Raw genomic sequence first — 25336 nt, forward strand, 5'->3', positions numbered from 1 at the left:
CGCGACGTATGGAACTTCGCTGCACGCCGCCATCTTGTTTCTTGTCAAAATTCTGGATAGCCGTGACGTGTTTCGGCTTTTCTTCTGCTGCTATTTTTTTTCATTGTGTGAAACTGTGTAAGATCGTTTTATTTCTGCTAACACGTTGAACACTGAATTCCTAAATTTTTTTCTTTTTTATTGACCTCTTCAAAAATTCCCCTCATTTTGTGTCGCCACTTTTTTTTTTTTGCTACAGGAGCACTTTGCCTTCCCATTTAGCACCGCGAAGGCTGAAGTGTCACTCGGGCTGCCAGAGTGCACTTCTCGTACTTGCACTTAACTTGTGTGCTGGAGAGGGGTATAACAACTGTCCATTCTAGAAATGCAATCAGTCCACTACTTGCTGACATCATACACAACATAGTAACAGCCAGACCTTGAGGACAAAACATAAAACTCAGCTCGGTCCCAACTCATGCCGGTATAGAGGAAACGCAAGAGTAGATTTGTGGCAAGGAAATAAAAAAGTAAATATGCTCTTCAAGGGTTGCATGAGCTTAGTACATCGTAAATTAGGAAAAAAATGGCAGTCGACGTAGAACAACTCAGTATATAACTACACTTGGTACAGCCTGTATAGGTGAATGAAAATCATGTGTGCCCTAGAAACGTTTCAAGTGGAATTATGTTGACGACCAAGTGCCGACGCCAACGACGACGAAGCTCTAGACGCGGCTGGCTGACTAACGTGTGCTAAAAGCTGCTCTTTGTGTAAGCCTGCTTTTCGCCCACCTGCTTTTCCGATTACTTGTGGCCGAGTCTTCATTGATGGCGCTGCCCACGTCCCCTCAAACCGCTCTTCACAAGGAAGTGATTTTCTGGAGTCTTCGTATAGGCCGCACACACTTTACACACAACTTCCTGCTGACCAAACGAGAAGAACCTGTTTATGGAAAATGTGGAGGTGAACTTAGTTTCACATTGTATTCTAATGCACGAAACTGTAAAAATCTAAGAAAAAAGTAGATAACTTTTTAAGAATGCATTTATTTCAATCCAACACTGCTCAGATGTGATAAAGCAATTGTTGACATGACGTGTTTTTAACTTTTTGATCAAGTCGCCTCTCTCTACCTCCCGCACCCTCTGGCACCCTCCTACCCGGTGTACTCGGGTGGACCTAACCCCGATCTGGACCAATGCTTCACTCTGCGGGAGCTCGAATCTGCTCTGGCTGCTAATTCTACACGCTCGGCTCCCGGTGAGGATGCCATTACATACACCACACTTCGCAACCTTCCTGACTGCGCCAAAGAATTCCTCCTTCAAACCTACAATGAGGCCTGGGAGAGCGGCTGCTTGCCGAGCTCCTGGACATCCTCCCTTATTTCTGATTCCAAAACCGGGCAAACCTCCCTCTCTCTAACCTCCGCCCAATCTCCCTGACGTCGTGCGTTGGTAAGACCCTTGAGCGAATGGCTCTGACTCGCCTCTCTGATTTTCTTGAGGCACGGGAGTTCTTCCCCCATTCTCTCATTGGCTTCCGACGCCGCGTCTGTGCACAGGATATGTTTCTGATTCTCCAGCAAACGTTCCTGTCCCCTACACCTACTCAAATTTACGCACTTGGGACCGTCGATGTTCGCAAGGCCTTTGACGGTGTTTGCCACGATCACATCCTTTCTCAACTCGCCTCTTTGGATTGTGGCTCCCGCATGTACTCCTATATCCGCTCATTCCTCTCTAAACGTGTGGCTCGCTTTCGAATAGATACCCACCTGTCTAACCCACACCACCTCACCCGTGGCACTCCTCAAGGTGCTGTTCTCACTCCTACCCTTTTCAATCTCGCTATGGCCCCTCTCGCCTCCCAGCTAGCTGAAATTCCCGACCTGCATCATATATTTTACGCCGATGACATCACTCTCTGGTGTTCATCTGGCTCTCCCGGTCACGTACAGGACACCTTGCAACGTGGCCTAGATCTCATCGACTCCTTTCTCACCACCGCTGGCCTCTCTCCTGCTCCTGAGAAATCCGAGCTTCTCCTTCTCAACCATTCCTCCTACCAGCGCTCACACAACCACTTCGTCTCTCTCCACCATTCTGGCTCTCCCATTCCTGTCGTCACACAGTGCAAAGTTCTTGGCTTCCCTTTGCATGCGGCTATGAATGGGCAATCCCTTCACCGCGCTCTCACCACCTGCCACTCTGTAACTCACCTCCTGCGGCGCGTGGTCACTCGACGCACAGGTCTCCACGAGGCTCACGCGTGCCGAGTTGCCCACGCGCTGGCCCTCAACAAGGTCTTGTACTTTGCACCCTACGCTTCCTTCACTCAGACTCAACTTAACGCTCTCGAGACTGCCCTTGTGGGCCCCTACAAGGCAGCTCTCAACCTCCCTATCACTACCTCTACCACTAAGCTCTTCGCCACAGGCCTCTTCCATCCTCTTCGTTCTCTTCTCAGTCTTCATCGTGACTCGCAGCTTGCCCGGCTTTCTCTTACCCGTCAGGGTCAGTGGTTATTGACTCAAGCGGGTATCTCGCCCATTCCAATCTCCCCGTTTACCTCTCCTATTCCCACCCCCGCCCCCAATCTTCGTATCCTTCCCCTCTGGACCAACATGTCCCCCGTCCTGCACGCCGGACGTCGTCATGCGGCCGCACAGCACCATTCCCCTCTCTTTGATACCCAGGGTGTAGCTTACACGGATGCCTCCTTCGTGGCTCCTCGAGGTTCCTGCGGCTGCGCCCTGTACCATCCACAGCTCCCTGCTCCTGAAACCCACACCAGCGGGCCGTATCTACACCCTCCAGACGCATTGTCCCTCGGGGTCCTCGCCATTGCGCATGCCCTCCAGTCATTTTCCCTCCTTCCCTCTCTCCAAGAGTACACAGTCTATTCGGACTCACAAGCCTCTATACACCACATAGAGAAACGCACCCTGACCCCTTATCTCCAACAGGAGGTCGAACGAGCGGTTCCGCACTGCAGCCTTCCATCGTTTTCCTCCGCTGGGTCCATGGGCATTCAGGGATTGACGGCAATGAGCTGGCCCATCAGCTCGCCCGCGACACACTTTTCCGGGCACCGTTGATCCCCTGGCCCAAGCCCTCGGAGGACGGTGGGAGACTCACCCTTCGCCGCACCATAAAAGAGGTCTACCTTGAGCTCCGCCTCGACAAACGCCTTTACCCTCCCCCTCATCCATCACTCACGGTGCCGGAGTCTCGCCTTCTTCGGCACATTCAGATGAATGCAGTTATCACCCCGTCCCGCCTCTTCCTCTATCGCTATCGATCGGGCCCTTCCTGTCCCAACTGCCCCTGTATCTATGCGGACCTGGCCCATTGTCTCTTCTATTGCCCGGCTGCTCAGCAGTCGGGTTCCTTCCCCCCACCCTCTATCCATCACCACCTGGCTCGACTGGCTTGGCTCTGAAGGGGAAGAAGAACAGCGGCTTCTGGTCGCCCAGGCGGTCGAAATGCTCGGCCTGTAAATTATGGTCGATTAAAAGTCTTTTACTACTACTACTAACTTTTTAAGAGAAGAAAATTTTTTCAAGAAAGTCTGAAGGCAGACCCACTACTTAGCTTAATTTTTTATGCACGTCAGCCACTTTCTCATTTCTGAATAGAAGGCTGGGTCTTTCCCTGGTTCGTTGGGAGCCTCGCGATCCTTGCCCATCCAAGGATGATCACCGATGTTACTCGGCCCGGTTTAAAGCGTTTTACTGGTAGCTATTTCCCAAAATTCTTTTCTTTGTCATCGCTCGGTAGTAGGAAGTAAAGTTTTGGGCCCTCTACACTACCGATGATTTTGAAATTTCAATAAATTTTGCACCAAACTCTTCCCATACCTTGAGCTTGGCGCATGGCAGTCTTAGCTGTCTATGTGCCATAAAAGCCAGCACAACAGAAAACACAAGTGCAAGATTCAAGACCTGAGTTAGAATTTCAGGTCCTATGTCGGACTCCACCGTATCAGTGTTGTCTGCTTCCGCGTCCGTGTTTCCGGTTGTCTCTCTAAGTTGCACAAGATCAAAAGGGCTCGTGATGATGATGGCGACGCCGACGAATACAAAGCTTTACAGCTAGGCTCACTCTTAGGATGACCAGCGCTAAGTAATTAGTGGAAACACAGAGAGAGGGGCTTGCTATTACTCATTAAACTTGAGGGAACCATGGCAACCTTTACGCACGCATGCTAACAGAGTCACCATCATAAGATCGTACTTCGCGTCCGCCCACGGCCGAATGGAATCGAGTATGTGTGGTTGTCCTGCTTACGAGTGGGCACTACCGGATCTCTTCAAAACGAGTCAGTTTGGGGGGAGTGTTCCTCTGCGAAATATCTGTGCGCTGTCCCTTCATTATACTTTACTACTTGCAATCGCCAGATAAAAAACAGCTCTGCCAGTGGATAATTTCTTAAGCGTTAAAGAGGAGTCACTTCGTTACGTTTCTCAGAGTACTGTGGCTCAGTGCTGTCAGCAGTCGACACCGTAAACGGATGGAACAAATGAAGCCATCAACTTCCTCTCCGCAGATAGATGGAAAGTATGACGAACTTTCCACGTAGTCAGTTGTTATTCTACGAAAACGAAAAAAGCAAATATGACTTCGTGCCAGCGCACTAGAACTCTCTTCACTTACCCTGAATAGAATTTCTCCAATGCAGCTTGCTTACCTTTTCTAGACATTTTCTTCGTAATTTTTTTTCAGTCTGCCTGCCTTTCTATTCGTTTATTTTCCTTTTCCCCCCTCGATTCTCATGCAAAAAATGCCATGGCAGGAGGCTTTCAAATATGTCCAGAAGTGGTTTGCGGCCATCGACCAGCGCTTTTCTCCAAACATTACAAAGCTTCTCGTCGGCAACAGGATCGGCGTAAAAGGACAAAACGCAGTCGACACCACGGCTGCGAAGGTAAGTGACCTTCTAGGAGCGTTTGCTTTGTGGCTAGTTGGCTCTTCACTGCGGGGCACAGCGCCCGAGCCGTCAACCTTCTTTCTAAAGCGAAAGCTCTAGATAACGGCCGAAGGTTGGTCAAGGTCACCAACTTTAAAAGTCTCGTTTATTTCTCATCATTTTCCGCATCACGTGACTAATTTCAAAGGCTTCACCACACGCCGGGATTTTCCAGGTTAGCAGGCCAATATTGCTTTCATACTAAAACTTACAGGAGACTTACCACTGTGTAACCCGAGATTCAGCTGCAGCTGTCGAAGTATTAATATCCCTCCTGCCTTCACTATTACCTCTCTGTTCTTCCCGCGCAGCCGTTCGTTAACGCATTCCTCCGCTATTGCCATACCCTCCTCCTTCCGCGATAACAGCTCTCCGGATGGTTCCCGCAGTAACCACCTTCCCGTTAGGCACTCCGTGGGAACATTACAATGACAAAAAAAACAAGAGGGGGGAAGGGGGGGAGTTCCTGCGAGCTAGAACTGATCGCTGGTGAAGCAAATCGCGCGGAACAATGATGCTGGATCCAGCTTCGCACTTCCCGGGTGCCGGAGGAAAGAGGAGTGCTTGGGGCAACGATGTGTTGCTCTGTGGAGTAGCCCCATATTCCTATATGATGCCACCACCACGGTGGCATGGGCGGCGAGTTCCAGGCACCCCAGGAGAATGTGCTCCCACATCTCGTGGGATCCGTCGCAGAGTTGCAGGGTAGCGGAAGCCAGCCATCCATGCAGGAACGCCTGCTCCAGTGTCTAGAAGCAACAATCCGGAAGCGGAGCAGCAGGCAGGCGTTCACGAGCTCTAGGCGTTGCAATGGAAGTGGGTGGGGTAGCCGGCCGGCTGCGACACACGAGTCCGGAAGTTGTAACCGGAGAAGCGCTCTGTACCGAGCGCATCGCGGGCTAGAGGCGCTGTGAAGCTCAGTCGGGAAGGTGAATTGGCTAGGACGATGGGAGAGCAAGGAATGTGAGGAGAAGCACAGCAGCAGCGACAGGTGTGCAAACGGTGGCTTTACTTCAGAAAGTTCCAGCCGTGTGCCACTTTTGAGAGCTGCACGAGTGAAAAATGCACGGGGCTTGCCTTTCCTCGCTAACACGCCTTCTAACTATGAAGCAACTCCAACTCGCCCAATTGAGCATCCTTTTGCATAGGCCTTCACAGCCCAAAGAGCGACCGAAAAGGGAGGGGCGGAGTGTGTCGCGTATGAGGTCAGTCTCCAAGGCACCAGTTTAACCGGTGAAAGCTAGATAGCTAACCATATGAACTGAGAGTGTACTCATGCTCCTCGTAGAACCCACTCTGACGCCATTTTGAGCAGATGCGCACAGGGCGCACAACTGCAAAAATCATAAGGGGTGCGACAAATCCATATGTTGCTGTCATCAGTTGACCATACGTCGAGCTGCCAGTAGACGGGTGGATGAAAGAACTAGCGTACTGAGAAGTCAGGCTTTCTCAACAAGAGGTCCTATACATGATAACAGTCTGGAGTTGGGCTAGTTGGTGAATATTGAGCAAGGTGGCCTTAAGTCCTGGGTTGAGACTCAAGAGGCTTATGGCGAACTGGCTTTAGGAATGAGTTGAATGTGGTGAAGCAGGATAACACGAGCTCTGGCTCGAATTGACTGCGTCAGCCTCACTGTGAATCAATTTTTCGTGCAATTTACGACGAACAGCACAGTTGCTCAAGTGCGCGCACATTAAAGTACCGTCAAAATAAAAGCTAAGATGAACAATCTCCGGTTGAGTGATCTAGACCCAACACTTTTTCTGCTTCAGCCGTCATTCCCTCCCGAATAGCAGTGCTGATGCAGCATAGAGTGAAGTGGGAGCCATTTATGGTCATATATTTGTTTCCGTCTTAAAAGTATACTGTGGTAGAGGACTTCAATTCCACTACAATAAGTTTAATGGTACCAGTCATATTGACTCTGACCTCGGTTTTGTTAGCCATTTTGGATATGTGAGCTGCGGTTAAGAATTCAAACTGCCAAGCGATAACCTGAATGCAGGTCAAATAGATTCGAATGGTATGCGCGCGCCTTTTAAGCGATATATGCTTGCATAGTGTCTTAACTTCACTGTTGGTGTTACAGAGGTTTGCGGCCAAGCAAGGCGTTCCATTCATTGAGACGAATTCCCGAACTCGCATGAACCTGGATACGGCATTTATGATAATGGCGCACGAGCTTTTGAGGAGCTCCGGCCATTTCGGGACTCCAGCCAGTCTTACAAGCAACGACAGCAGCACAGACCCGAACGCCTCCGAGGAGCCCTGCGGGAGTCCCTCTACGCACGAGTGCCGAGGCAGCAGCGTATCGCCGAAATCACTACAACTTCCAGCCAAGCGCAGTCTTCGCGGCTCGAAAAAGTCTTCAAAATTGTATGAACCGGACTGAACCCACTGCGCGCTTGTGGCCGATTAGAATTGTATTAGGATTTTATCGAGGTTTATCCGGGCAGCTGCCGGTAGCTTTGAAATGCATGTATAGAGTCCAGGTATCTCAGCCTTTCCCATATGTACAGCAAGATTTCGATGTAGCGTGAGTGCTTCTCGTATGGGAATTACAAATGAGCGAAGGTCATCCGCGAGATTAAATTCATGGAACTTCATGGAGCCCTCTCAAAGAACTTGGTTAGAGCAGGAAGCTCAGAGTGAGCGCTGTGAGAAAGTAGCACGCTTCTCTTGGTCTGCCTTGAGAGTGCTCATTTTACACAACTCAGTTTCATTGTCATCGATTCCTTTTTCAAATTTATTAACGGAAAAGAAACTAGACTTATGTGAAATTTTGATAATGTGAGTTAAGTGGGTTTTTATTTATTAGTGATTTGTTTATTTAGTATGTACAAATCGCCCCACTCGGCATTAATGCACGGAGGGTACGTAAAGTGAAAGGCAAAAGCACTGTGAATAGATGTAAATTGATTCAAAAGACCCAGCAATAATGCAGCTAAAAACAGTAACAAACGCTTGGGAAATGCTACGCAATCATGAAAAGGTTAAAATATATATAATGGGAAATAGTAGAATGCAAAAACTGTGATAAGGAGAGCAGCCAATAGCTTATGGTGCATGGTACAATGATACATCAGTTAGTCCCGTAAATGTGTTGAAGAGCGGCTATAAAGCCGTTATCATATAATGAAACTATTTCGTTTGGGAGGCTGTTCCATTAGCTTATTTTGTGTGGGAAAAAAGCTTATTTAAATACAGATTTCCGACAGGCAATTTCGCGTGTTTTACGGCTGTGTTCCCTTCTACGGGAAGCGTATGTGTGAGGTGAAAGGTAAGCGTTACGGTCAATGTCAATCTTTTTATTCATAATCTCGTTTAAGAAGACTATTCTGAAAAAGGTACGACGGAGCTGTAAGGGACCCCATCCTAAATTCTTTCTTAACGCGCTGACATTATTGTGACAATAATAAGCGTATAAAATGAAACGTGCTGCATGATCCTGTATCGCTTCTAGTTTCTCGATAAGGATTTTAGTAGCTGGATCCCACACTACCGTTCCGTATTCTAAAATAGATGGCAATTTTGAGATATACAGAACTTCTTTCACGTCACTTGTTACATTACGAAAATTTCTTTTAATGAAGTTAAGTACGCTACTACCATTCATTGCTATGTAAACGACATGCTTCTTCCAGGTTAAATTATGGGAGAAATAAACACCTAGGTGCTTAACGCCCTGATATGTGGCTATTTGATGACTATTTAAAAAGTAACTATTCTAGATGGTTATCTTTTTCGGTTAAAACGAATATGGCAGCATATTTAGGACTTAGAGTCATAATCCACTTGCAGCACCATTTTATGATCCGGTTAAGGTCTGTTGGTAGAGCGTCTGTATATTCTTCATTTTTTATATTTCGATATAGTACGAAACTATCTGCATATGGTAAAAATTTAGAAGTTATACCCAAACCGATATTCTTTATAAAAATTAAGAAAAAAAGTGGTCCTAGCACGGACGCCTGCGGTGCGCCAGATGTAACCGGTACACAGTGTGACCCTACGCCGCTGATGACTTTTTGACTGCGGTCGTGAAGGTAATCTTTTACCCAGTGTAAGATGTTGTAAGGCAAACCTAGGCAAGAAAGTTTGAAGACCAGTAGAGAGTGGGACACCGTTTCAAAATCCTTCTGAAAGTTCAGCAGTACATAGTCAACCTGCTTACCACAATCAAAAGAGAAGAAAAATGTCATGTGAAAATTCAACAAGTTGAGTCACACATGATAATGCAGCTCTGAAGCCATGATGAAAATTGGCAAAAAATTTGTGATCCTGCAAATGACGAAACATAGAAATGTAAAGAATGTGCTCTAAAGGCAGTCCACACACTGGTTAGCTATATCGGCCTGTAGTTTTCAACATGGCATCGAGGACCATTTTTTAGTTCTGGCACAATGTTCGGTATTTTTCCATTTGCCAGGCAGAGCGCTTGAAGATAGTGGCACACCAAACAGGACAACAAGTAATTTGGCTATAACGGGGGCACACATTTTAAGAACATGACATGGAACGTTGTCAGGAGCAGTGGCTGAATTATCTTTTTATTCCTGTAGGAGTGTTAGGGCACCTTCGTAAGAAATAATTGTGTCTGACATGCCGTCAAGGCGATAGGGGACCGGCCCGGCTTTGCTGTAATTGGTAGGTGCAGAAAACATTGATCTAAAGTAATTATTCAAGTGCTTAGCTTTTTCTGTATCGTCAGGGATTAGACCTTCAGGAGACGAGACCGGAGGAAGAGAGCTGTCTTTTTTGCCAGTGGATTTGAGATATTTCCGCATTTATTTTGGACTACGTTTCAGCTTGTGGCTTAGCAAGTAATTCTTGGCATCCTTGGCTTGTTATATCTTTGAGTTGATATTTATTCCTGACTCGTCTAATTGGCTATATTCGTCATCCTTCTTGCTAATGTACCGTCGGAAAAGGCGGCCTCTTTGATTCAGCAGTCGTTTTATTTCAGGAGTGAACCATGGTTTGCTATGTCTTCGTCCACACTATAAGAATTTGAATGGTGTGTGTTAGTCGATTACAGAACGTAGTTTGTTCCTAAACAGCACCCATAGCTCATTAATATCAGAAGTATTACAGTAGTCTAGAAACTCTTCGTAGAAAATCTCACGTCACTGCGTAACTAAACAATAATTACCTTTCTCAAAAAGAAGACTTTACGTGGCAAGGATTTATCAGTGACCAGCGCCAGGATGAAATTTCTGCCTATACAGCATCATGGTCAATAATACCGGGCACGGGTAAGACGGATCCCACCAGCTTATAAAAGTTTGTGAATATCAGGTCAAATGTGGACACGCTCTCAACGCATTGTCTTGTGGGAAAGTTCACAAACTGATAAAGGCCGTTGGCGGTGATCATATCACTAAATTCACTGAAGAGGGCGCAACGAGAGGACAGAACGGGGGACCCCTGCACCCAACGCACGGAAGGCATATTAAAATCACCGTCAAGCATGTAATCTGTCGTCTTACTTTGGAGGGCACGAGAGGGGGAAATAAAACTATCTTGACTGCTACAGCCTGGGCTACGATAGAATGTGCCAAAGTCAATATATGTGGCATCATGCAGACTCACTCGGCAACACACAGTTTCACAGTGGATCTATCTATTGGGACACTTGGAACAGCTATCTATTGGAACACTTGGGAGGCATTTATCAACTATAAGGAAAACTCCACCAATATGCATGTCTCGATTTCGCCAGTAAACGGTAAAAGCCGGAGGTGGGAGGGGTGGGGGGAATTCCACTGTTTTTTTACTGTTTCGCCAAGCCACGATTTGGTGCCGATTACAATGCGAGACTTGGAAGAAAGGATGAGGCTGGCGAGTAGATCATTTTTGTTTGCAATGATGAGACATTTAATAAGTAGAACGCTTAGGTAGTTGTGTCGAGGCGGGCGGAGCGATAAGTGGCACGACGTGTGGTTTCATCTTTTCGGACTGTCTTGCCATCATATAGTTATCTTTTAGCTTCAGTGACGATGTCTGTATAAGCGTCGTAGGCAGCATCCCTAGTGCGCGTTCGTCTTAGCGGCATATTGGATGGGGACCCAAAGGCGAGTCTTGTATAGCACCGTTGGCTCCTATTCTGAACGTAAGCGAAATTCCTTTCGTTAACATTCATTTATTGAAAAACTCATTTATCCACCCAGCTCTTTTTGCAATCTTCTTTTTGCAGGGATTACATATTCACGATTTTTATTTCTGGCTATGTAGTTGGCAAAACAAGCCTGGTGAGGGCGTTTGTGGTAAGTGTTATCATTAATTTGCATTTTTTACCTCATTATCTTCTTGGCAGAAATGAAATGTAGCGGTACGCAAGAGCCAGCTGGAAAAAAAAGCATTGAAGTTTTCATAAGTGTTCACTTATGATCTTTTTGTATAGTACAACTACTTGAAATTTAGTTGCTTGCCCGTATGAAATTCGTTCATTTCAACTATTAGTTTGGTTTGGTTTGTTGGAGTTTGACTTCCCAAAGCAAGCGCTCAGGCTGTGAGGGACGCCGTAGTGAACGGCTCCGCATAGTTTCGACCACCTGGAGTTCTTTAACGGGCACTGACATCGCACAGTAGACGGGCCTCTAGAATTAAGCCTCCATCGAAATTCGGCTGCCATGGCCGGGATCGAACCCGCGTCTTTCGGGTCAACAGCCGAGGACCATAACCACTGAGCCACCACGGCAGTCATTTCAACTACAGATGTTTCGTGGAGAACAGAGGCACAACGCAGTATAGATGTGAATGTGTATACGTCCACTAATATCTTACGGAGGTTCACGAAGATACGAAACAGGCGCTTGGAAACTGGAGGCAGAGTCACCTGGTTGTCAGGTCTCATTTTTAGTATGCGTATTGCGTATGCCTTTCGACACGCAAGAGTGGATGCGAAGACAAGCCACCATTCTCCTTTTCTTAAACTGAGTGTACTGCGTCAATTTTATAAACGTTCTTCGCGTAGGCTTTTGGCGTATGTGTGAAATTTTTTCTTGCTCGGCGGCCTTATGATGTTTTAAACGAAAATAAAACCAGCAAGAGCTAAACGTTTCACACAACTCAAATTTTTCACGCATCGCTGGCGTAACTTAATTAAATAGTATCAAAACATTGCGCCTCTACACAGGACAACCTTATAAAAAATTTTCATTTTTTTCTAAATAAAAATGAAGAACGTAAAAATGCATGCGATTATAAATTTTGTTTCAAAAATTGTTTCTTTCCAGTAATTTCAATGCTTTTTTTATACTTTCCACGAGGCGCAACAACTATTAGTGTATCGGAACGCGGCGCATATGAGCCATGTCAGCAACAAATTGGTTCATGTTTAGTTACGTATTGATCTATGAATTGCACGCTAAAGGAGTTCCTAGTTAAAGTTAGAAAGCTGTTGCTTTAGATAATACTGTCACGGACTAGAAGACGACAAAGTGGGCAGTGGCGCGGCACGGTCCGCTCGCGCACGGCCCACCGCCATTAAATTATTCCATAGCTATATGTCATGTAGTCCCGTCTTCATCAGCTTGCCGTCACGTAACAATAATATTCAAGTAAATCTAGTAAAAGAAGTTTAACCTACATTCTTTTCGTTTAAGCGAAAAAAATATTTTTGAAGTAGCAGCCGTCCTGTATATCGAAGGAGATATACGCTCCCTCTTCAGTTCGATCTGCCAGCGGAGGCACCAGTTCGCAGCATTTCTCAAAGTCAAAACTTTTATTTTGAGGCATATAAATCGCGGTACATGTGTTAGTCTATACTTCGACACTTGAAAGTTCTATCTCGCTGTGGAGGACGTCGTGGAGGGAGCTTACGCATAAGCGTGATGAAGGCTTGACATTATATATATCCTGGATTTTTAAAGCGCACTTTCCGTAATTTACGTGTTCTCACAACGGTTACTTCGGTCCCCCTATTGAGCATGCCTATGCATTGTTCCTGTGGTATTTTCGCCATTGCAGGAAGGCTCGCTCTCCTCCTGGCCAGAACTGACCTGTGCAGATTGTGTGAGTCGCATGTCTCCTTAAAATGTACTATAGAAGCGCTGACTTCTTGAAATTTATTTCATGCAGAGGTTATTTATAGCATTATTTGTAAAGCATTCGCCTAAACGGATTCGATAATTTATGTATTGCAAGCTAATCACTAACTTGTGACTGGTGCGAAAGGCTAAAGAGAACTATACTTTCTAAGCATTTTCACTTTTTGCTTTCGGTTAGCATTCGATGTAACAGTGCGACGGTATGGTTAAGTAAAAAGAGCACTGCTGTATTGCTTGCTTGCAAGGTGCATTGCGCTGCAATTGCCACATTGTCAACACCCCATTGAGTACCAGAAAGGCCAAACAAGTAAAAATTAATTGAGCTTTTCACTCCGTTCGGCACATAAAGCAGTTACACTTGACACGTGACTTAAGGGCGCTCATCGCTTTGCATGCGGCCTATGGGAATTGTGGATCGTTTCTCTTTTAGGTTTAGATGCGCATCAAAGCAGTTTGTGACCTTTTTAGGATTCGGGGTGTTTTCCTGTCACTCTTTTGTTGCCAGACAGATGCTCTCCACTCCGTCAGCAGCTTTTGGAGCGCATGATATAGCGTAAAAAGAGCGCTCACAAAGCCTTAGCCTGCATACGTTCAGCCCAATCTGCTTGCACTCTTGCACTAAAGTTCGTGCAAAGAGAGGAGCAACAATATTCGAAACGCCTTGTACGAAAGAACGCTTCGTGACTGGATCACACCAGACCATTCCAGATTCGTAATAGGCTCGGAACACGATAGAAAGTGCGCTCTGAATACAACAAATTTTCAAAGCTAGCCAGCTAACCAAAGCTAGCTAAAAATCAGAAATACAAGTGCTTTCTTTACGTTAAAAAATGAAAATTGATTTTGAGGCAAGGAAATGACGCAGTAACTGTTTCGCGTATCTCTGTGGACACCCGAACCGCACCGTAAGGGAAGGGATAAAGGAGGAAGTGAAAGAAGAAAGGAAGAAAGAGGTGCCGCAGGGGGGGGGGGGGGGGGTCTCTGGAATAATTTGGACCACCTCACGAGCACCTGCGCGAATACGATGATGACCAACTGGAGGTCTTCCACCGGAAAGTCACCAAGCGGGCTCTCGACCTCCCGGTCGCCATGTTCAACCAGAAACTTCTGGCCTTGGGCGTGGTGAACACATTCCAGGAACTTCGACTAGACCACTTAGTCAACCAATACACGCGTCTTGAAGAGACCACGTTCGGTAACCACCTCTTGGACCGGCTACGCATCAAACACTGCTAGCACATTGAGGTAAAGGAGAGAGTGCCAGAACCCTGGAAACGCGCCCTCCGGGTCCGATCGCTTCCCCGCAACATGGCCAGAGTAGACAATAGCGGTCGTCGCCAGGCGCGCGCAGAAGCGTTGGCGCGATGCCATGGTAACCAACAACACGTGTATTACGTGGTCCTTACCGGCCCACACCACGGGGGGTGGTGCACGGCCGCAGGCGTACACGACACAAACACAGTTAACGGATTCACTTTCAAAGCCTACAGCGCAACACACGCGGAGGAGATTGCTATTGCTCTGGCTTTCACTAATCCCAAGTAGAAACATATCATCACCGACTCGCGAGGGGCCTGTCGGAAGTATGATCGGGGATGGGCTCACACGCTTGCCTGGCGCATACTGCAATATAGCTGTCGATCTGAAGATCCAACTCCACGCAACCTGATTTGGGCCCCCGGTCACCAGGCACTCCAGGAAAATGAACAGGCCGATCAGGCGGCCCGCGCATACTCTCCCCGGGCTATCTCCTTGTCCTTGGAAGCCAAATACGAATCAAACAATCTGGCCCTTATATTCAAACACATCACTGACTACTACAAGGAGGAGCACCGGCACTACCCAGCCCCTAGTAAGGGACTGGATCGCGCTGACGAGCGCCTCCTCATAAAAATTCTCAGCAACACCGTACTGTGCTCGGCGGTGCTTAAGCATTCCAACAGATCCTTTGATGTCGCGTGCCAGTCCTGTGGAAGGTAGCTGTCGCCTTTCACATGGTTTGGGCGTGCCAATCAAACACATCTATCCCCCCAACCCCACCAGATAGGACTGGCAGGCGGCCCTGCTCGGCTGTCACGACCTAAAGACCCAAAAGACATTGGTTCAACGGACGCGGGCGGCGTTGCTTGCCAATGGCGCCCCGGAACAGGGGCTCCACCTAGTATTGTGAGGGGAAAATGCCAATAGGGCCCTACCCCCAATCACCTCTCTGATTTAATCGACAGTGAATGTTTTTCACCACCACGACCACCTGGGGATCTTTAACGTGCACTGACATCGCTCAGCACACGGGCGTCTTTTGCTTGCGTCCACATTCGGCCTCACCCTCTACACGGACCCCGTCCACCCAATCCTCTGTGACACGGGATACGTGTCCGGTATTAACCTTCACTCGCAACGTACGACACGCAGACAGGCTAAACACCGAGGAGACCCTCGGTAGCGACCACTGAATCCTTAACGCTACACTAAGCACACAACCCCTCAAGCGTCCTAGAACACGAGCCCGTACCCAAATTGGACGAAATTGAGGCAAAATTTTGACTCACTTGATAATACACCCATTTCGAAGCAATGCTATCCAGCATCGTGGCAAGAGCTGCTGGCACACCTTTGCTCGCATGAAACTCAGATCCAGCTCTGAGAGGCGGTCACGGACATGGATAACCACCTTCTAGACCACTGGGAAGCCCATCGCGGTCTCGTCTGCCGTTGGCGACGCCAGAAACACAATAGAAAGCTTAAAGCTCGATTTGCCGAGCTCTCCCAGAAAGCGGCGGAGTACGCGGCCCAACTTACCGACTTCAAATGGGTGGAGAGATGCAGCACGGCCGCGCGACAAATGTCCAACCGCATCATATGGCGTCTCTTTCGAGCCCTAATCGACCGAGGCCAAATCCGAGCCAAAACACAAAAACATTTGCGGCGAGCCATGCACGCTTTCCCTGGCAACACAACTCAACTGGCACAGAAATTTCGGGACCAGTATCTGTGAACAGCCCAAAACCCCCGTGGATCTGCGTGGATCTCTTATGCAGGCAGAGACAGCGCGAAGCTGGATAAACGTTTCCAGCTCCATGATCTGAGGGCGGCTCTCAATAAAATGAAACGGGGCACTGCGCCAGGAAGGGATAAGGTCACGTCAAGCTTTTGACGAACCTGCCCGAGTTGGCATACCAGCCCCTCTTCGACTACACCAATGGGATTTGACGCGGGGACACCTCCCTGCCAATCGACTGGAAAACGGCTCTGGCCACCTTTATTCCTAAAGCAGGCAAACCAATTGACACAGATAACCTCCGCCCCATCTCTCTCACCTCCTGCGTGTGCAAACTAATAGAGAGGACGGTGCCGGATCGGTTATCTGCATATCTTGAACACAAACATGTCTTTGCGAGCACCATATTTGGATTCCGCCCACACAGGTCCGCACAGGATGACCTCCTACAATTCAATCGGGAAGTCGTTGACCCCGTTGAATCACATCATCACATAACATCCCGTCACTTTAATTTCCTTGAAGACCCCTTGCGGGGTGTTACATAAGGGGTCGGTTTTTATTCCCCCAATATGACCGGGTACTACTCGTCTTGGATCTTAAAGTGGCATTTGACCAAGTAACACAAAAAATCATAATCACTAACCTAAAGCAGACCGACTGTGGCCTCAACACATTCCGATACATAGGCCAAATTCTAGCGGATGGCCAATACTATATCCGCATCCAATATAGAGAGCATGGTCCTTACCTACTCGGCACACGGGGAAACCCCGAAGGCGCGGTACTTTCCCCGCTGCTCTTCAATCTGGCCATGATGCACCTGCTGGTCCAGCTGGCTGGTGTCGCCGGCGTGTAGCACGCCCTGTACGCCGATGACATCACTCTGTGGGCCACGCAGGGCAGCACAGGGGACATTTAAACCAGCCTACAAAAAGCGGCGACGATGGCAGACCGCTACGCCCGCCGCTGCGGTCTTCAATTTTCCCCCAAAGAAAACGGAATTCATGCACCTCTGCCCCTCACAAAAGTGCGAAACTAAAATCTCTCTATATCTTGAGGGTGGTCCCATACGCGAAACTGACGAGACACGGGTACTCGGGCTCTACATCCACAAACACAGACGGTCAGACAGTACATATGCCAAACTCCGTAAGGTTAGTAACCAGGTGGGGCGCATGGTTCGCCGGGTTTCCGACAGACGCGGAGGTTTCGAAGTAAGGATGCCTTGAGGCTGGCGAACACCTTCGTAACCAGTCGAATTCTATTTTTGACTCCTTACCCTACCTACGGAAAGAGGGGGATACCCGTCAGGTAATCCTTTGCAAAATTATTAAGCGTGCCCCTGACCTCCCCATCACTACTTCAAACAGCCGGCTCATGGCCCTTCGGGTAGTGAACACTTTCCAGGAGCACTGGAAGGCGCATCTTACAGACATGCACACGCGCTTGTCGCAAACGCAGTCGGGTCACCACCTTTTTGCTCGACTCTATATTCAACACACCACTTCCATGGAAGGCACGTTTCACATTCCAGAACTGTGGAGACGCGCCTTTTATGTGAGACCTCTTCCAGCGAACATGTCACACGACGACCATAAAGGTCGGCGCCTGGCACGAGCGGAAGCGCTAGCCCGACATTATGGCAACAAAATAGGTGTATACTACGTGAATGCCTCCGGCCCTCACCACGGGTGATGGTACATGGTCGCGGTTGTTGATAACAGCGGCAAAGTTAACGGCCTCACCCTCAGAGCCCGCTGTGCAACACAAGCAGAATAGGTCGCGTTTGCTCTCGCGGCCTCACATTCCGATTCAAAATATCTAATCACCGACTCGCGAGGGGCCGGTCGGAACGTCAAACAAGGCTGAACTTCCTTCCTAGCCTATCGAATCTACCAAAATTGAATACGGGACACGGACCCTGCACAGCGTTACATTATATGGGCCCCTGCTCATCAGGGGTTGGCAGGAAACGAGGCAGCAGATGCAGCCGCCCGCGCGCTCTCTCACCGGGCTGTTTTCTTCTCCCCACCCGATCAGAAACCCGATTTTAATCCGGTCTATGCCTTAAAATATGTTACAACCTTAGTATCAAGATAATCATCTCCTTTGCCCTCGCCCATGTAAAGGCCTCAAGAAGGCGGATGAGCGGCTCCTTTTCCGCCTCTTCACCAATACATTGCTGTGCCCGGCAGCACTAAAACATATTGACCCCTCCTTTAGCGGCAACTGTCCACATTGTAGTGCGGTGTCTTCGGACACCTATCACAGGGTGTGGGCCTGCCCCTACAACCCCGCTATTCCCCCCATCCCCAACCCAACCCGGGAGGACTGGGAGGCGACCCTGCTTGGCTGCCACGACTTACAGGCTCAACAAGCCTTAGTCGGGCGCGCCCAGGTGGCTGCCACCGCCACTGGGGTCCCAAACTAGGGACCTCTACCTACTACTTGTAAGGATCGGTCCCTTACGGGCTGATCGAAACACCTCCTGTCCCTTCTAAATAAATGTTTTCACCACCACGCAAACGAGAGGACTGACTGTGCGGTCCTCTCGTCTTCCCTGCGCCGCCTTTGCGTAGACTGTTTTTTAAATAACCGTGAATAACCACCAACTCTGCCTGCCGTTCTTATACAGCCCTATTTTTTCGAAACACTCGGCAGTGGTTGCTTATGGGGCCTGTGACGTTTCGCGTGGGATAACCCATAATCCATAGAAAGCGACCGCAATATCAAAACGCGCTCCCGTCTTAGCCATGGGAAAATTGAAGGCGTAATACAGGTGCCAGCAATATTAAAGGAACACGCGAGCTAGTCCCATTGTCTACTGAACACGCGTCTTCGGTCCATCTCAACAGTGAGGGAACGTCCCTCCACGCTTCCTGATTAGTAGCCACGCACCACTTCTACACACGATAATAACTGAAAAAAAAAAAGAATACGCCCGGTATTTTTAAACAAATGTATGCTCCAGACCTGCTCTTTAGCTTGAACAGCAGCACCCCAGTTTCTAACGCCGACCATTCTTCAGGGCCGGTATTTGATGCCTTCAAATTTACAGGCCCACCCGCTGCCCAAAGTAACACGTAGCGGCGTGTTCCCTTCTACTCTGCTTGCACTTAGCGTGCGCTGTTGGAAGAGCGACAGCCACACATGCGCAGTGAGCTTCTTATATTCCATAATTAATGTTCCCACTGGGGTTCGATCGAAAAAGTGTTTCATTCGCTGTTCTCCTCATTTTACGTGATTTTTCAGAATGGCGTACTCACACCACATCGCGTTAGAATACGAGCAGAACCCGAAAATCTACCTCATAAGCAGCTTTACCCACCCGTTCTGTGAATTTTGTTTTTTCGCTTACAGAGTGAGAAGGTGGTCATTCTTGACGGAGAGACCATTCTGTTGAAGATTGTAAGTGTTCCTTTATTTAGATGTTGATGTCACAGTGTGCTTTGCTACAGCTGTATTTGTTGCTCTGGCCATAAGAGCTATTTTTGGTATGTGGCTTTATTGCGTTTTACCTGATATATCGTGCCCTCTTATTTACGCAAAATTTTTGGATTGACTAAGTACTCTCCCATTGACGAATAGTTGAAACCAATACTGAATTTGTTTTCTGTACTAGATGAAGAGCACTTAGGAATTCCTTCCGCATAGTTGACAAAAGGCTTGCTAAGAATCCCGGCTTCAATTCAATATTGAAAATGAACGCGATATTTTCAGCTATGAATGCAGCACGAGCTCTCCAACAATTATTGCGACCGACTCGACAAGACCACCATATTTTAACTATAGTATCACTTAGATTATCGAATCACCGATAGTTCGGGGCTCAGTAACAAGAGATTAATCCTGCTGCAATATTCGAGCTCTTGTTGTGCTCCTTGTTATGCTTGAACCTGCAGGGGTCTCCGGGAAGGAAATTATTAAGAACGAATGTGCTTTCGCGCAAACAGCTTCTGATAATGAATGAGACTAATGGAGTACGAGGCCCTGTACTATAGTTGGCGTCATATGCTTTTATTCGCTACGCGTGAGAATACACACGGAATATATACTTACGTTTTTATAAGGGGAGAATAAGAAACGCGTAGAGCTTTCATAATATTCATTCATTCATTCATTCATTAATTCATTATTGCAGCGCAAAGACGGCACAGAACAAGAAAGAGACACAACAGCTTTCACTCAGTTTGTAGTATAAACAACGTACCAAAATCATACGGAGAACGAGGTAGCTCATATACTCTGCTACTCTACTAGAACCTCGTGTGATGGTTGAGTGGCGCTTTAAAGAAATAAAGTTGTGCTAAAGGGTAGAGAAAGCAACTATAAACACAATAGCGCAGAGGCTTTGTAAATATGACCGTACAAAGGGAGTCGCCTTCGTTGATGTGAGTACTGGTGTGACTTCTAAGCCGTTTGTACGCAAGGAAGACAGAAATATTTTACGGATCACGAATACCTTTTTCCGCAAAAGAGCCAACAGGAAGTGGACGTGGAAGCGCCCGAATGGTGAGACTAAAAATGAAATAGACTTCATACTGTGCGCTCACCCTGGCATTATAGAGGATGTGGAGGTCCTCGGAAAGGTCCGTTGTTGGGACCGCAGAAGGGTAAGGTCTCGTATTAGCTTAGATATGAAGAGGGAGCAGAGGAAATTAGTGAAGGGGAAGTCTATTGACGAGTTAGCATTAAGAGGGAAAGTAGAGGAATTAAGGATTTTGCTGCAGAAGAGATTTTCCGCTTTAACTGAAGATGACAACCGTAATGCTAAAAAAATGAACGATCTTCTCACAGCTATCGTTACTGAGTGTGGCGCAGAAGTAGGTAGTAGGATGGTTCGACAGGTGACCGGCAAGCTATCTCAGGAGACTAGAGATCTGGTTATGAAACGCCAAAGCATGAGAACGTCTAACTCCACAGACAGAATAGAACTAGCAGAGCTATCGAAGTTATTAAATAAGCGCAAGGTAGCCGACATCAGGATGTTTAAGGTGGAGAAAATCGAGCATGCTCTGAAGAGCGGAGGTAGGCTAAAAGCAATGAAGAGAAAACTAGTCATAGGTAGAAACCAGATGTATGGGATCAGAGACAAAGAAGCCAATGTTATTAGCAATATCTATAAGGTAGTTAAAGTAGCCGAAGAGTTTTACACAAGTCTACACAGTCGCGGTTGTAATCGGAATGTTACTGAGAGAGGCAGTAGAACGCAGCAATGGGACATCCCGCTATTAACGAAGGAGGATGTAAAGAAAGCCTTAGGAGCAATGCCAAGGTTTCGGAAAGCAGCTGGTGAGGATCAGATAACGGAAGCTTTGCTGAAGGATGGAGGAGAGATTGTGCTAGAAGAACTAGCCACCCTGTATACGCATTGCCTTGTGGCCTGAAGCGTACCTAGAGCTTGGAGAAACGCTAACATCATCTTAATTCATAGGAAAGGAGACGTCAAGGACTTGAATAATTACAGACCAAGCAGCTTATTGTCTGTTGCCTACAAGGTATTTACTAAGGTAATCGCTAATATGGTCTTCGCAACCTTGAACTTCAATCAATCGAATGATCAGGCAGGCTTTCGTAAAGGATACCCGACAGTACACCATATTCACGCGATTAATCAGCGGATAGAGAAATGCGCAGAATATAACCATCCCCTATATACAGGGTCTGTTCTGAAAGTAGTAGGACTCATTTTTTAAAATAAAATTTATTCATGAAAATAGCACAAACGATCTGAATTTTTCAAAGTTCCTTTTCAAAATTTTTCAAAGTCCCTTCCGCACCTACACGCTGCTGCCAAAGAGTTTTCCAATTTTGGTACGTCTCCAGGAGCGCGTGGACCGGGATCTGGTTTAGCTCCCTCGTCACGGCCTGTTGAACCACCTCTACCGATCCGTGATGTTTCTCGTTGAGCGTCAATTTTATTCTCGGCAATAGAAAAAAGTCTCGCAGGGCCAAGTCGGGGCTGTAGGGGGGCTGAGGCAGCGCTGCCGCTGTATGCTGGACAAAAAATCGCGATACTCATTCACATTATTAAGAAGAACCTCGCAGATCGCTTTCCGGTTGGCCTTTTGCTCCTTTGGCAAAACTCCCGGCACCAACTTCGCGCACACTTTCCTCATGGCTAAGTTTTCTGTCACGATCTTAAAAACTTGCGTTTGAGGAATACTCATCAGCAATCCCTCTGATACTCATCCTACGATCACTATTCAGTAAATGTTTCACTCGCTACACATTTTCGTTGGTCTTGCTGTTCGAAGGGCATCCGGAGTGGTCGTCGCCTTCCACTCTTTCCTTACTTTGTCGGAAAAGCTTGTGCCACTAAAAACAACACCTGGTTTACCCATGGCAGCCTCACCGTAGGCCTCCTTAATCATGTCGTGAGTCTCTTTGCCCGTTTGAGGAAGGTTTACTCAAAATTTGATCGCGTATCGCTGATCCAGTACACGTTCCATGACTTTGCGAGACGAGACGTTTCGACAGGGGTTCACAGTACGGCCGGGAGTCGACGGCCGGGAGCCAACTGCCGATTTTCCCCAGCATTCCCAATATCCCCCTTCAACGATCCTGCACGCGTAAACCGCCTCTCGTTAGCCCGTTCACCCAGGAAAAAACCAGTCTTACTACTTTCAGAAGAGATCCTGTATAGCGTTAATTGATTACGAGAAAGCATTCGACTCGGTAGAAACCTCAGCAGTCATGCAGGCATTGCGGAATCAGGGTGTAGAAGAGTGTTATGTGAAAATATTGGAAGATATTTATAACGAATGCATAGCTACCATACTCCTCCATAAAGTCAGCAGTAAAACTCCAATAAGAAAAGGTGTCAGGCGGGGAGACACGATCTTGCCAATGCTATTCACCACCTGTTTGCAGGAGGTATTCCGGGGCCTGAAATGGGAATAGTTGGGGTGAAGAGTTAATGGAGAATACCTAAGTAACATGCGATTCGCTGATGACATTGCCTTGCTGAGTCACTCAGGACATTAACTGCAAAGCATGATCAATGAGTTGCACAGGCAGAGCAGAACGGTGGGGTTAAAAATTAACATGGAGAAAACCAAAGTAATGTTCAGCAGTATAGCAAGGGAACAGCAGTTCGCAATTGGTAGTGTGATGCTGGAAGTAGTGAGAGAATATATCTACTTAGGGCAAGTAGTGACCGCAGATCCGGATCATGAGAGGGAAATAACTAGAAGAATAAGAATGGGGTGGAGTGCATATGGTAGGTTCTCTCAGATCGTGAATGGCAGTTTGCCAGTATCTTACCGGTACTCACCTATGGGGCAGAAACGTGGAGGCTAACAGAGAGGGTTCAGCTGAAGTTAAGGCCATGGCAGTGAGCTATTTGAAGAAAAATGATAGGTGTAACGTTAAAAGATCGGAAGCAGGCGGAGTGGGTGAGGGAACAAACGCGGGTTAAGGATATCCTATTCGAAAGCGAGAGGAAGTAGTGGGCTTGGGCAGGGCATGTAATGCGAAGGCAAGATTATCGCTGGTCCTTAAGGGTAAGGGAGTGGATTCCAAGAGAAGGCAAGCGTAGCAGGGGGCGGCAGAGAGTTAGGTGGGCGGATGCAATTAAGTTTGCGGGAATAGTGTGGCCGCAACTGGGGAAGAACAGGATTAACTGGAAAGACATGGGAGAGTCCTTTGCCCTGCAGTGGGCATAGTGAGGCTGATTATGGTGATGAAAGTTCCCATTAACACCCTATTTTGCATATTTGTTACAGACCGCAAAGATGTGAATAATTTTGATTTCTTCCCACATATCTACTTGAACTGCTACCATACTTTAAGTAACGGTCTTCTGCAATATATTTATCAACGTAAGGACAAAATATATGCGTCTAGAGATGCAGGAGGCCCGCGAAAAGATGAATTCCTGCAAAAGCTAGCCCTACCGCAAAACAGGCTAAAATATATATGATCACAATGCTGCATTCACAGATGACGGGGCAGTTTTGAATTTTACACTTGAATTCCTACATGCGCCAGCCTGTTAGCAAAAGGTTTTGTGGACCTTAGGCATTCAAATATCATAAACATTAGCTCAAATCAATCAATATGGATTTAATTAATTTTTCCTGAATGAATTCCAAAGTTTTTTTACATTTTTGCTATCAAGAAGCCACTCACGACGAAGTCCTGGAAATTCACAACTTTTATCTCACGTTTTAAACGGATGGAAACTAATAGGCAAAAAGGAGTAGAAAGGCGGTTCTGGCTGGTTGGAGCCAGATTGCCCATTGTGCATCGCCTGGCGCGGGTAACCAGCCTTCTTTTGATACAATTTTTATGTCGAAACGTCAGTAAAGCTTTGTAATTATTTACAACGTGTGCCACTCTACTTTCTAAAATTATACATACATGCAGTCATTCGGAAAGAGAGAAAAAAATACTGGACGAGAAGCTCGCTATGCTTTCTGATAACCTCATTCCTTGAACTTTTTGTTTCAGTGGGACGTTTCGGGAAATGAAAGATTTCGGCCTATCAGATTACACCACATGAGTCAAGCGGAAGCCTTCATTGTTGTGTACGACATCACATTAAAGGTGCGTGTGCGTCTTTCAATTTGTTCACGCATTGAAAGGGAGCTAGCTTTAAAGTTCGATGGCTAGAAATTATGTTCCGTACGAAGTTACCTATCTAAAATCACAATAAGCAGGCCGGTTAATTAACATGGAATAGTTTGTGAGCGCTGTTACCGCCGCCGGCTAATTAGATTTATTTAATATTCCCGTGGAGTTACATTCGCACTAAGCAAATGACCTAGATGGAACGAACGCAAGTGAAAGCAATAACGAGTTTTGAGCTGGTCATGGGCGGCGAATATGGAATGTGACAGCGCGCATGTAGTCAAGTTGCTGGTATGACGTTTTTTCTTGCGGAATGTGTTGCGCCCGTATTATTTAATAATTATTATACACTTTATTTCACCTATGACAGCAATTAAAAAAAATACGCTTGTTGAATTAGAACCGCGCTCTCCCCGGCATAGCATTGTCAGCGAGGGTCTGCACCAAGATCAACCAAGACATGTTAACTAGCAGGCTGGTTATATAATATAGAATAGTTAAGTGGTTAATAATACCGTTAAGCTCCTCATAAATTAACAAGCATGTAACCCACCGTAATTAATATCAAGATCAGTTTTCATATTGTCGAAAATGGCATTCTCGTCAAAACTCGTTCCGCTGAAGCGGTGACAAAGAATGGAATTTTCCAAAACCTAAAAACCCATATCGATACTACTTACGGCCGGCTACAAACCTCTCAATATCCCCTTACAATTCTTTCTAATAAAGAAATTGTATGTTGAAAAAGAAAT

General features: G+C 47.0%; 1 protein-coding gene across 8 annotated transcripts in view; it reads left to right on the plus strand.

The window, feature by feature from the left end:
- LOC149333823 (uncharacterized) overlaps positions 1 to 25336 on the plus strand; it is a 138284-nt gene that overhangs the window by 105783 nt on the left and 7165 nt on the right. For 6 of the 8 annotated variants that reach the window (XM_089558793.1, XM_089558799.1, XM_089558791.1 and 3 more), the window contains 6 exons: positions 4781 to 4912; positions 7048 to 7334; positions 11155 to 11224; positions 12930 to 12974; positions 19371 to 19418; positions 24465 to 24560. In XM_089558793.1, coding sequence (XP_089414919.1) covers positions 4781 to 4912; positions 7048 to 7334; positions 11155 to 11224; positions 12930 to 12974; positions 19371 to 19418; positions 24465 to 24560 — 678 coding nt within the window. The remainder of the gene's footprint in view (positions 1 to 4780; positions 4913 to 7047; positions 7335 to 11154; positions 11225 to 12929; positions 12975 to 19370; positions 19419 to 24464; positions 24561 to 25336) is intronic. The other 2 variants (XM_089558792.1, XM_089558795.1) reach the window with 2 other exon arrangements.

Source organism: Amblyomma mixtum, chromosome 8, assembly GCF_055824585.1.
Source record: "Amblyomma mixtum isolate Tamu chromosome 8, ASM5582458v1, whole genome shotgun sequence".
Lineage (NCBI taxonomy): Eukaryota > Metazoa > Arthropoda > Arachnida > Ixodida > Ixodidae > Amblyomma > Amblyomma mixtum.